General features: G+C 32.7%; 1 protein-coding gene across 2 annotated transcripts in view; it reads right to left on the bottom strand.

The window, feature by feature from the left end:
• The window catches only part of LOC130445064 (protein jim lovell-like), a 322,057-nt gene that overhangs the window by 29,436 nt on the left and 278,945 nt on the right, over positions 1 to 13,676 (bottom strand). For both annotated transcript variants that reach the window (XM_056780555.1, XM_056780556.1), the window contains one exon: positions 1,612 to 2,144. In XM_056780555.1, coding sequence (XP_056636533.1) covers positions 1,612 to 2,063 — 452 coding nt within the window. In that variant the 5' untranslated portion in view covers positions 2,064 to 2,144. The remainder of the gene's footprint in view (positions 1 to 1,611; positions 2,145 to 13,676) is intronic.

Raw genomic sequence — 13,676 nt, 5'->3', positions numbered from 1 at the left:
ACATTTTATATGTATTTCTTCTGTTAGCTCTCCTTCTATATTCATCTTGTCTGTCGGTTTTAATAAAGTGTTCCCATTATTTTGAGATCCTTGTAATATTTTTGTTTCTCTTTCAGTATTTGTATCAATTCTTCACGTCGGACTCTACCAAACGCATCATCTCATAATCAATAAAGCTCGTATGAACTTCTCTGTTAACATCAAGGCACCGTTGGATTAAACCATTAAAACAGAAAAGGGCATCTCGAGTACAAAGTTTACTTCTAAAACCAAATTGAATGTCACTCATACCGTCCTCCAGTTTTCGATAAATTCTATTGTGTATAACTTTCAAGAATGTCTTGAGTGTGTAACTCATTAGTCCGATATTCGCATTTTCGGGCATTTGTTTCCTTGGGGATTGTTATTAAAGCGGATGTTCGCCAATCTGATGGGATAGTGCCATAGTATTGAAAAGATTTTTCAGTATTTGTAATTGGTCTTCCTCAAACAGCTCAAGTAGTTCCATTGGTAGTTCATGAGGTCCAGGTTTATCATATAGTTCACGTCAATTTGGACATGACTGCAAAATGGATCCCCAAATGTTTGAATGTTGACCAAAAGCGTGTAATGGTAGAAGCATCGCGATCGATCTGTGCTCGATTGGAACACGATGTAGACTTCTTAAACAGAATTGTTACTATGGATGAGACTTGGGTACATTTCTACGATCCAGAAACAAAGCAGCAATCGAAGGAATGGCGACACTCTGGTTCTCCAAAGCGTAAGAAGTTTCGTATCCAAAAATCTGCTGGAAAAGTTCTTGCTTCAGTTTTTTTGGGATTGCCATGGAGTAATCATGATTGATTTTTTGGATAAGGGTAGAACAATAACTGGAGATTACTATTCGACAATACTGACCACTCTACGGGAAAAAATTAAAGAGAAAAGACGCGGAAAGTTAACCAAAGGTTTTTTTTTTGCAGGACAACGCCCTTGCACACAAATCTCATGTTGCCATGCAAAAAATTCGTGATTTAGGGTTTGAATTAATAGAAAACCCTCCTTATTCACCAGATTTGGCTCCGTCCGACTATCATCTCTTTCCTCAACTGAAAAAAAGTTTAAGAGGTCGTAAAATTTCTTCCAACGAGGAGGTAATAAAAGCTGTGAAGGTCTGGTTTGCGGAGCAAGAAGAAACATTTTTTTTGAAAAGTCTAGAGACATTGCAGGTTCGCTGTAATAAATGTATCCAATTAAGAAAAGAATATGTTGAGTAATAAAATATTTTGACATCGAAATTTTGTTCGGTTCTATAGTAGGCTAAGAATTTTTCAATATATCCTGTTTGTACCTGTACAAGATTAAAATGAAATTTGCTAATACTAAAAAACTAAATCGCGTCAATATTTGTAACTAATTTGCATAATTATTTATAACTAATTGGAGTGATTAATTCATAAATTTCATTCCAAACTATTGTGATAACGCATTTGTTTGAATGAAAATCTGGTCAAATGCATACAAGAACAATTACTTATACCTATAAGACCACCTATATACCAGAGTTCCTGAAATATGTAGCATATTTGGAATGAAAACAATACAAAGTTGAAGACATTTCCAACTTACCTTCCGGTGTGAAGATAAATAGTATCAAAATCTTCATTTGGAGACGTAGCAGGCGTTGGTGTTTGATTAATGAAAAATTTACTCTTCTTATTTAATTGATTTTGTGGAGTTAATCCTTGTACCTGAAGATTCTCGGCAGCTTTTATCAAACACGGCAACTGTTCTTGCCTCACGCATATCTCTCCTCTATACATAAATTCGATGATCGCCTTTATTTCCCAATTGGTGAAATCTTTGAAAACGATAATTGGATGTTTACAAGGATTCTCGGTGAAAAGTTGTTGGAATAATGGCGAGCAAGCACCCAATACTACTTTGTGAGCTCTAGTTGACAATCCATCACAAACTAAAGTTACATCTACCAAAGTTTCAGTTTGTAATAGTGCTTCGAAAGCCGCCACTAAAAAGCTTTGATGGTCATTCCATCGAAGAAAATACTCAGGTGCGGTCATTTCTTTTACTCCGTTCGTAGGCTCTTTGATTAGCGGTGTTATACTATGGTCATTTCCGTTTTTTTCCTAAATTTTGAATTCCTGCAACAATAAGTTATGTTAATAACTCTTTTAATAAATAACTCTACTTAGTATAGGCACTAGTAGTGATTTTGATGAACATAAGTTCTGAATTTTCCATATTATAGGGGTAATAATAATAAACGAAAAAAATATACGGAATCGTGAAATAAAATCATCACTGTTCAACCAGTAATTGAGAAATAGAAACGTTGAAACACCTGATTTGATTTTACGTTTGACGAATTTGATACCTATGTTAGGTTTTGCCAATCAAATTTTAGCTGAAATCTCTATCCAACTTATTTTTTTTTAAATATCTTGTGTAGCTTCATTGGATTGAAGTGAAATGTCTCCATACCATTATACGTTGACTGGTCGGTTCCGATATTAGCCCGTGAAGTAAGTATACTTGACCATTTATAGTTCTTCCAATATCAATTGCAAATTATGAAAGCCCCGACAATTTTGTTTGATCTACCTACTTGGAGCTTAGAAAAAAATCAATATTATACCTCGTTAACTTGCCACAACTGAATATTAAATTATAAAACGTAAATAGACGAGTAGAATGTAAGGGAGTTTGGTTTAAACAGGGTACCAGACGTGAACTGAGCCCTTTTTGTACCCCATTCTTTTTTTTCTGGAAAACGAAATTTCAAAGCAAAATCATGAAGGATAATGAATTCTTTGCAAAAGAAAAAACATTTCAAATCAAAAGTATCTTCATGAATAATAATGGTAGTCAGAATCGTCTGAACTAGAGTCATAATTTAATTGAATTATGAAGGGTTATAAAGAGGGTGATACCACATATTCATCTTCTCTTTTGATAACATGTTCAACACAGTTTTTCCAAAGCTCTTGGTGGTCTGTTGCTTTACGTTTGCTCATATTTATCCTATAAGGTTAAATATGCAATAGGAGAATGAGAAGAGTTTTTCTTTTCATGTTTTTCGGTTTTGTAAATGATTCACAGCAACCTGTGACTGCTCGATAACTGGAAAATTTATTTATTTCAACGTTTTGTTATTTATTCTCCCTACACTGTGCAATTCCATTGTCTTCTTTCGCCAATGGTCTAAAGAACGCCATATTTCTATTTATTTAAAGAAATTTATTAATTAAATTAATCTCACCAAGCCATGCCAATGTTTATCGTAGACTTTTTGGCAGGAATATTTCAAAGAAATTGTATACGTACTCCTTCAGACAGCTTAGGCCAATAGAAATACATTTATGTTTACGATTCGATATTTTCATTACTAAATAGTGGAGATGATGAGTCCACGTAGACTGACGGTTTGTTAGATGTTTATTGAATTTACGGGGAATAAACATTATTTTTCCTTTCTTAATTTGGTATGAGTGCCGTGCGTATTTATGAAATATTCATTGTTCGTCGCATAACTGTCTTTTGCAATTGATATTGGAAGAACTATAACACTTTGAGGTAAAATTCTAAATAAGATCTTTATATTTTGGACGCAGATGTGTTGATCAATCAAAGCATTTTGTTTAAACAATTTTCGTATTGTTTTCGCACTATGTTCTTGCTGGAATAATACAAAACTAAATGTTCGACAGACCTCCCGGTATTTTTTGTGTAAGATAAATGTATGTGTTTTATTTACAATGCAACAGTAGACTTGGCTACACGGCTACACAAGTTCCTTCCGTTCTTGAAATGTCAATTATTTGCAAGGAGCTTTTTGAGTGAAAAGGTTACAGCTGAACGCCACTTAGACTTTTGATTACATTGTGACAATATATATTGTGAAATAATGGTGGGACATTGGATTGGAGGACGTGATACAACTGAATATCAATCAAGATTTCCGGAGCGCACTAATTTCTATTCATCTGATGACGTTAAAGCTATATCGGGTGTTTCAAAACGTTTGCATGCGAGTTATATCACTGCATTAAGCGAAAAAAATCGATTAAAAATCACCAAACACATTTCTATAACACAAAGTTCAAAAATACGGCAACAGCTAATACTTTTATGGCTCCCTCGACCGCTCGATAGGGAGGAACTTAAACGTTCCACAAGCTTTGATTGGATTAATCTATGCGTTATAGACATGTGATTGTTTGGTGATTTTTAATCGCTTTTTTTCGCTCAATGCAGTGATATAACTCGCATGCAAAAGTTTGGAAACACACTGTATTTTTGAGAAAGTAGAGTAAGTAGAATCCATATAGAAATTTCTGGATGAAGTTTTCTGTTTTAATTCTTAAAGATTCATTTGATCATCCAAATAAAATTTTTAAATATCATAATAATTCCCTCCCACTATTGTAATAGTCATAATTATGAATAATAATAAATAGTGGAGTTGATTTTAATTGAATGGTAGAATAATCAAACTTGCTAAAGATTTGTGGGTATTTCAGGTACTTTCTACATCACCGTGATGTAAACTACTGTAATATTATAGTTGAAAAAGCTGTTATGGTATTATACTTGGTCTGCATGTAATGTAAATTTTTTATATAGAAGTTCTCAAGAATTGTCAAACATGATATCACACTTTAAGTCTAATTTTCATGCTTCACAGAAATCTATAAAACCGTAAAGTTTTCTTCGATGTATATTTCTTATTTATAATGATGCAAAAGTATTCAATATATTCATAAAACTTGTATGGATTTCTCACGATAATTGTGGTTTCGGATTAGACCGTAAAATGTTAATAATTGTACTTATAGAATTGTGAACCAACTGTAGAAATGGAGAAAAAATTATAAAATGATTTCTATCCAAACGGGTATACAGAGTGAGTTTTATGTATGGAAAGGCTTAATTATCTTGGAAAAAGGCTTGTACGATTTTAATGAATTTTTGTGTGAGCAACATTGTTGTCAGATCTCCCCTTTTTACGGAAAAGTAATGAATGTTATTTCGAATGGATCCCCCTGTATATTTTTCGCTTTTCGAAATACCTATATTGATAATTTAATGATATGAGGATATGTTGATAGGCGTAGAAGTCAACAAGAAACGTTTAATATCCTTAATAATTTATATCCTAACCGAAATCCTCTTAGAAGATCTACTGTCAGTAAATTAGTGAAAAAGTTTGACGAAACTGGTTCAGGAAAAGATTCATCCAAATCAGGGCGCATAAAAACTGCATCAACTGAAAACAAATCTTTAGATGTTTCTGTCCTATTATAAGACGACCCACACTTGAGTACTAGAAAAATATACAGGGAACTTGATTTGATATTTCGCAAAAATCCGTTATGAACATTTTACGTGATAAGAAATTCCATCCAAAGTAACATGGGTTTCAAGAGTTGTCGGATGACGATTTTGATAAACGTGAAGAGTTTGCAGACCTAATTATGGACAGACCATGATTGAAATATGTTAAGTAATGTTATGTTTTGCGAGGAGGTCACTTTTTGTATTGATGGAAACGTAAATCGGCATAATTTTAGATACTGATCACGTAACAATCCTCGTTAGGTGCGTGAATCCTGCATCCAATATCCACCCAGTTATTATTAGAAATTTTCAGACAATAATAATATCCCAAACGACAATATTTGGCTACAAGATGGTGCTCCACTTCCCTAAGCGTCTGTGGTGAGGGAATACCTAAATTATGTGTTTCCCAGAAGCTGGATTGGAAGTCGTGGTTTTATCGAATGGCTCCGCGATCATCCGACATGGATCCTTTAGATTATTTCCTGTGGGGTCACTACAAAAACATCGTTTTTTAAACAAAATCTGCCAATATTCAGGAATTAAAAGATAGGATCACCACATAGATAAGAATTGAACAGTCAGGGATGCTGCAAAATGTATTGCAAAGTTTTAAAAATCGCATGGCTTGTTGTATTGAAGTAAATTTTGTTTATTTACTGTAAAAAATTATTTACTTATTTTCAAATCTTGTGAGGCAATAATGAGAAGAGTGATTGTGAAGTAGTCAGAAAATATGAAATCCAAGCAAAAATAAGCATTTATGGAAAGAGCAAATATTCATAAAGGCCGCTTGACATGATGCATCATAGCTCTACATGACCTTTAAATACCAAATTCTAACCTCTAAATGCAAATTGCATGCATATTTTGAAATTTCGTGAATTTATTGCATATTTGAAGGAATTGTGGAGACATGACTGAATTTCTTAGTTTTTCAGAAAATGTGGGTGATTCATTCCGTTTAGTTTGCGCCCCTAGAACTTTCCAACTATTTTGTCTATAAATGCGGTGAGGGTTGGATTTCATTTTATCATTAATCCTCATCACTTCATCAGTGACCGTTTGTGTACAGCCAACGAATGTTGGTTGCGATCAGGTCGCTGTGTTGTAAATCCTTTGCATATGGCAACGCTTCTTTCTACTTCAGAACAGATCAAACCATGGAGGATAAAGTACTGTTTGCAAATATTGTCTCCAGGTATATACGGGAAACGTGGAGGAAAATAAAATATGGTATTCATCCAGTTAATGCAAAGAGACTTACATGTGGACAATTTCACACATTATTTGGTCTTCTTAGAAACCACGAAGGTTTTTTTCATATTTATTTTTATCAGCATTATTGCGTTCAAATCACATGTTTTGGAGTACCTCAAACGGATAATTTTCGCCAAATGTCACATTATTTTCTATGAAAAAAATCTGTGATTCAATCCCAAATAAAACTAAGGATCAACATTTAATGAGATTGTGAGAAAATACGTGCAGTTCAATGCAATGCAAGCGTGTGCAGATGAAGTAAAACAGCCCACTTACTTTTTTCTTTCCCATTTCATTTAGCTTTGTTATTTTTAAATTGGTTTAAGCTGGTCACAAAATATTAAATAAAATTTAACGTAAGGAATTTTTTGGTAAGAGACTTGTCAAACGATGTCAAATTTTAATCTATGAAGCATTTTGACTTTGAAAAAATTAAATGCAATTTCTTGCACGTTTTCTTGCACAATGTCAAGCTGTCTTAAAAAGTAGAGCAAAATAATTGTATGTATGTGTATGAGTGTGAGTAGTTTGTTGATAAGAACTTGGTGGTTCATTTTGTGATTGACTACGAATAACATCGGCGCCGAGCACGATTCTTTGTTTATAGTAAACGTTATTGATCATTACAAAAACACCATCATTCACAATTGAATCGCAAGTCTAAGTAACGTGAAAATTTCAGTATCTATGTAATTAATTTTTCATGGGCTTATGTAAAGATAATGGCGTTGTTTGAGTGTCCCTAATGAAATTTAATCTTAATATTCATGAATCTTGAACTGTTTAGTTACGTTTGTTGAAACGCAATTATTTCTGTCACCTGATAAATTAGTCATTTATTATTTTAATATGAAGCAATATTTATCTATTTTTATATCTATGTTGACCCCAGTTTACAGACAATCTCAAGTAGTTCTGTAATAGTAATTTTATGGCCAAGGTCGTGAAATAATTCAGAATGTGCACAAATTTATAAAATGGCTAGAAAGGGTTTTAAAGAAAGGGTAGCTACGACGTATTGAGTAGTTGTCAAGGCGCTGAAGCAGATTATTAGCCAAGCCTATTGCACTTCATAAAATTAGTCCAACTATGGAGACAATGGGGGGAAAACAGAAGAGAGAGCGAACCAACTGAAAACTAACAAGTACAAGAAACAGTACCGAACTTCAACTATCTAGTAATAACTTTGGGACAAACAACTAGAGACAAGATAAAGGAAAGGATAAACATTGGTTATCAAGCCTATGGAAGAAACAAAAACCTATTTAGAACCAAAAACATAACCAGAAAAACAATATAAAGATGTACAAATCCCTAATAAGACCAGTAATCACGTATGCGAGGAAAACAACAGTAATCAACAAAAGAGAAGAAGAACTTAAAAGAACCGAAAGAAAGATAATGAGAATTAAAACAGGCCCAAACATAACTCAGGAAGGAGAAAGAAGAGCAAAGAAAAACGAAGAATTAAAGAGAGAACTGGTGAAGGAGAATATATTAAGACATATAAAAGCACAAAGACTCAACTGGGCTGGGTATATAATGAGAAGAAAACCAACTGAAATGATCAAAATAATAACGCAATAGACCCCATTATGACCAAGGAGAAGATGCAGGCCGAGAAAAACTTGTAGAAACGAAATAGAGGAGATAAGAGCACTGTATATAAAGGGCAAAAAGCCAGGACAGAAAGGTAGGTAAGATAATAACAAAAGCAGCCAAGACAAACGATAAACTATGAAGAAAACAAAAATAAAAAAAGAGGAATAAACCACCTCGAAAAAGCGATACACATAATCCAAAAGATTGAAAGGATTGAAGATGATGATGATGATGATGATGATGATGATGATGATGATGATGTTGATGATGGTGATGATGATGATGATGATGATGACATTGTATATTGCGACGAAACCAAGATTGACAGCTCACATAACTAAATTATGGGACAATGGAAAATATTAAAATATAAATCATCAGTAATTTAAAGTGAAATTGATATTTATATCATCCAACCACCACAAACAATGAATTCAAAAACTATGGTAAATTTAATCACTAACTTGCTCAAAAATACGTTATGATATTAGATTATGCCATTTGCCAAAATACTTTAGTAGATCCTTTAACAAATTTCTCGTGGAAGTGACAAATAGAAAGAAACATATTTTATAAGGTGGTTGATACTGAAACAGAATTTTATAGTTTAATATGAATAAACAAACACACACAAGATATGCTAACACTGCAATTGCCATTTTACCATGCGGAATTGAATCCAATAGAAAGAATTTGTTTTGAATGTTTTCATTGTTCTACATATTAATTTTGGCGCAGATAATTTATGTATACATATTTCAATTGAAAAAGTAATTAATTAAATTTTTTCTATGATATTTATCATTTTATTTCGATATCTAGTTCGTATTTTCTGATAAATAACTCAAAATAATAGTGTTTGATTATTGTGTCGATTCCAAACACACAAATACCTAGACCTACTAAATCCGAATGTACACTTGTTTATTAAAACAGCGTAAAAATCAGCGGACAGTTATTGAGTATGAGTATTTATTATCTCATTATATCAACCCTTTCAGTTTAGCCGACTCAAGTAAATCCTTATCATTCAAACCCATTTGTTAGTTAGATGATATGCTTGATAATAACAGCGGAGTATCTTTTTTTCTTCTGAAAACTATTTAAGAGCAATAAGTTCATCACTAACTAATAATAAAAAATCTTTTTGTGCCGTTGTATCTATAATAACAAATAGTCTTTTCACTGCATTTTTCTGAATCCACTTAGGAGAGCTTTGGTTGCTGTGGAAACCTTGTTAAAAACTGTGTTTCTTTCACATTAGAAAAATGCTTATAGTGATCTACAATGAATGTGAGAAGGTAAACTAATGGGGTCTTCCAATGTTATTACTAAAGAATAAAAACATTGAAACGGTTCATACTATATCAGCGAATCCATTTGTTTGCGATCTGATTTCAGTGAAGACTCTAGCCGCGTCATGAGTGAGTCAGTTATCCACAATAAAACTTGGAAATGAATAATAGAAGTAATTCTTATAATGATGATAAAACACAAGATAACAGAATAAATGTTTAACAAATTGGAAAATAAATAATTGAAGAGCAGAACAAAATTTTTAGTAATTAATTAGAACACTATCCATGAAATCGTTCTTATTATAAGTTTGATTTACTTCAGAGTTGAACCTTGCATCTATTCTTCAACAAACGCCAGTCCCATTGATACACATCCAAGCCCAAACATCTACTGAAAATTTGTCAAACATTGCCGATTCAGAGTGATGTTCTGTTAAAAAATTATTCAATGCAACATCTTGTGCCTCATTTGAAATTAATCTTTCTCCATGCTCAATCTTTCATCGCGAAGTCCAGTCTGATACCAATCGCTTCTCCACTCTGATATTGAGACCTAGATGAGTTACCAGTCTTCTAAAAGACAATTCTTCTTCTATTTTGGCAATAATGGCAGTTTATGAACTTCAGTTAACTGTGGAGGCATTTTGTACACTTTTATTTACTGATTTACGCAGGCAAAATGTACGCTTCTTCAGTGTACAGTTGAATTTTGAATGAATATAATAGATTGGATGAAGTCTTCGGAAAAAAATGATTATATATCTAAAAGTAAATGATGAAACACTTTGAAAGCTACTCGGTGTTAGAAAGTCACACTGTTAGAATATTTGAAAACGATAGACCAGATCAAAACGAAACGAAAAACGTTTTATCAACCAATTTATGTTAGATCAAATATTCCTTCCAATTTAGAGTTGATGGACAATGCTAACAAATGTGAGACTATTTGAAATTTATGCTAAAATTAATTTGTTAATTGCTAGAACAACTTAATACGATATAAGAAATCTGCCCTTCGCTCTAATTTTCCTGATTGCACCTCTGTTTTTCCACCCTCATTAGAAAGTTTTCCGAGAGAGCGTAGAAGAACAGCCAGAAAAGCTTCTTAAAGCATAGATGTTTTTGTACATACTGGGAAAATCGGAAAATGCCACATACGCACGCAACCGTTCTTCGCATTTCACCGGATGTTCCGTGACTTTCTCCATATGAGTTTTATTCTAAGAATTTTCGGCGTTTAATTGTTATGATTTACCTTGAACGTTTAGAACCCCAGACCCAAGGTTAAAACTGAATATTCATGACAGAGAATGCGGTTTTCTTTATGAAAACCCGTATGTTTGTGACGACAAAAATCTTTCATTTATCCAAATTTAGGAATTTAAGCTTGGGGTATATAATAAAAAGAAAACAATACATTTCATTACAATTGATTTTTTCTTTAACAGTATGAGATCTATTGAGAAATGAATGTAGTTTGTCATCACTATCTGTACATTATATTAAAAAGTTCAAAGAATACCTGCCGTCTAGGCACTTCTTCGTACAAATAATGGTATAAGATATAGTTTGTTCACTATTTTTAAAATTTATGCCATCCATATGAATGGAGAGATCAGTGAGGTGGAATGGTTTGAGAAATAGAGAAATAATTGATTCTAATAATGGCTATAAAGTCGCAACGCGACAGAAAATTTTAATAAAACAACGTTAAAGCCGAATCTACTGGTAATGGGGGAGCAACTATAAAATTACAGAGCTACGCAATCTGTTTCGATTCACTCATCGCCATAAAATCAATTCGACAAAAATATAAGTCCTTCAGCAAACCATATTCAACAATTTCTCATTTAACTATATAATGTATAATTACAGAAATTCAAACTAAAGTCCAAAACAATTTCTTTCGATTCATGTACAAATTTCTTCTCAAACTTTTGTCAGAAAAAAGATTGAAATTATGAATAAAGATTTTGGATTTGCGATGCCTTCTGATGCTGATTGATTGGATTGTCTCTGAAGACGAAAACTTGGTTATCAAAACGCGCGCTAGACATTGTAATAGTGATTGTTGGTTTAGCCTAAACAATGTATTTAATGTGACGTATTCAAAGAAAAGAATGTTTGAAATTTCATTTTATATGATGTTATTTGAATGAATATTCTATTAAAAAATTGCACTGGTACATACGACGAATATCAAATGACAATTTAGAGACACTGAAAATGAAATAGTTTTATATAAAAGACAAAATGTTCTAAGCTAGTAAAATATTTAGTGATATATGATTCACACCTGACACACGTTACAGAAGAATTGTAGGTAAATGGTATCATTATATATTCAATACTTTAATATTCTTATAGTTCTTCCAGTATGAGATGCAGAAGACAGTTATGCAATATTTCATAAATACGCACGGCACTCATACCAAATTAAGAAATGAAAAGTGTTTACTCCCCATATAAAATTTGGTAGGCATTTAATAAACCGTCAGTGCACGTGGACTCATTATCTCCACTGTTTACCAATGAAACCATGAAATCTTAAACATAAAAGCATTTCTATTAGCCGAAGCTGTCGGAAGGCATATGAACAAAATTTCTTTGAAATATTCCCAGTATGCAGTCTGCGATAAGCAGTGGCGTGACTAGGTGAGATTTATTAAATTCATAAATTTCTTTAAATGAATAGAAATATGGCATTCTTTAGACCACGGGCAATGAAGACGATGAAATTGCATAGTGTAGTGGAAATAAAGACAGTTAGCTGTTTGCTGAAAATATTCAGCAATCTGAATGCAATCATAATAAGAATTGCTGAATTAACTACAGTAAATGAATTTTCCATTTATTGAGTAGTCACGAAAGGGGTTGCTGTGGATCATTCAAAGAATCGAAAAACATGTAAAGAAAAACTGAAATCAGTAGACCAAGCTACTCAAGAGTTTATACATAGGACAATTTATAGTTTATATACAACGCCTATGTTAGATAGATCAAACAAAATTGTCGGCAAGGGTTTTTATAATCTGCAATTGATATAGCAAGAACAAATGAAATGGTTACTATAACCGTGTTATAAGCTTTCTGTGGATGGATCTTTCTCCACCTCTTTTCCCTAATACAGTTGCAACGCTTGCGCACAACGAATCGAGATTGAATAAGTGAGAAAGAAGATAGTCCCTGTCTCTCTTAGTAGGCAACACTTCCACTTACTGGGATAAACGATATGATAAACACGTGACAGTACACAATACATTTTGGTTATGACAGATGTGATTCTTCTTCTTAAGGTGCAATGACCTCAGCAGGTTATCACAGATGTGATAATATTTCAGAATGACAGAAAACAAAGAACAAGTGATAATACAGAATATGGTATAACCTACACAGAACATTACGTTTTAGATTCTTCAGGAGAAATTTGAACAATTTTTGGAGAAACGAATAACGTTCTAATATATTTCTGAAGGAATTAAGCAAGGGCAAGTAATAGGTAAATTATGTTTCTACAACACAAAAACACAATTACTTTTTGACGAAAATTTGATATTATTAGATATCCACCAAAAAGGAAACCAAATAAATTATTTGAATGAGTTTGGTGAAAAATTTTAATCGTCTCTAAAATTTTGCAAGACAATAACAAAATACAAGTAGGTTGATTGTCATCGTAAAAAATTTCTCCTGATTAAAGGTCAACGGTTATATCTTCACATAATGAAAGCGCAGTAGGACTTTCTGATGGTGGCCTGTTATTATCAAGATCAAAATTATCAAGAAGTATTTGAAGAATCGGTTCCGATTTTTCAACCAGAAATATTGACAAAGTAATATGACAGAAGCAATATCTCTTTCACCTATTGTCTAGTATCATAATAAAATTTCAATAATTGCTCCACATCGAAAATTCGAGTTGATGAACTGATGTTATTTACAAATTTAAGCTATTTGCCAATGACCTTTCATACGCGCTTCCTGACCTTCTCTATTTTTTTTCACTGGCATAACATACAACAAATTCATTCATTTTCTTTTACATACTAGCCAAGTTATTTTTGAAAAACTGAACCTATACTTACTGATTTGAAATCGGAAGGAAATATTTCAAATAGAAGATACTGGTGTTTCATTAGTCATACTATAATAGTAACAAACGAATCCGAGCAT

This window comes from Diorhabda sublineata, chromosome 6, assembly GCF_026230105.1.
Source record: "Diorhabda sublineata isolate icDioSubl1.1 chromosome 6, icDioSubl1.1, whole genome shotgun sequence".
In the NCBI taxonomy this organism is placed as follows: Eukaryota; Metazoa; Arthropoda; class Insecta; order Coleoptera; family Chrysomelidae; genus Diorhabda; species Diorhabda sublineata.
The sequence above is the reverse complement of the archived record's forward strand: the minus strand, read 5'-3'. Positions and strand labels throughout refer to the sequence as shown.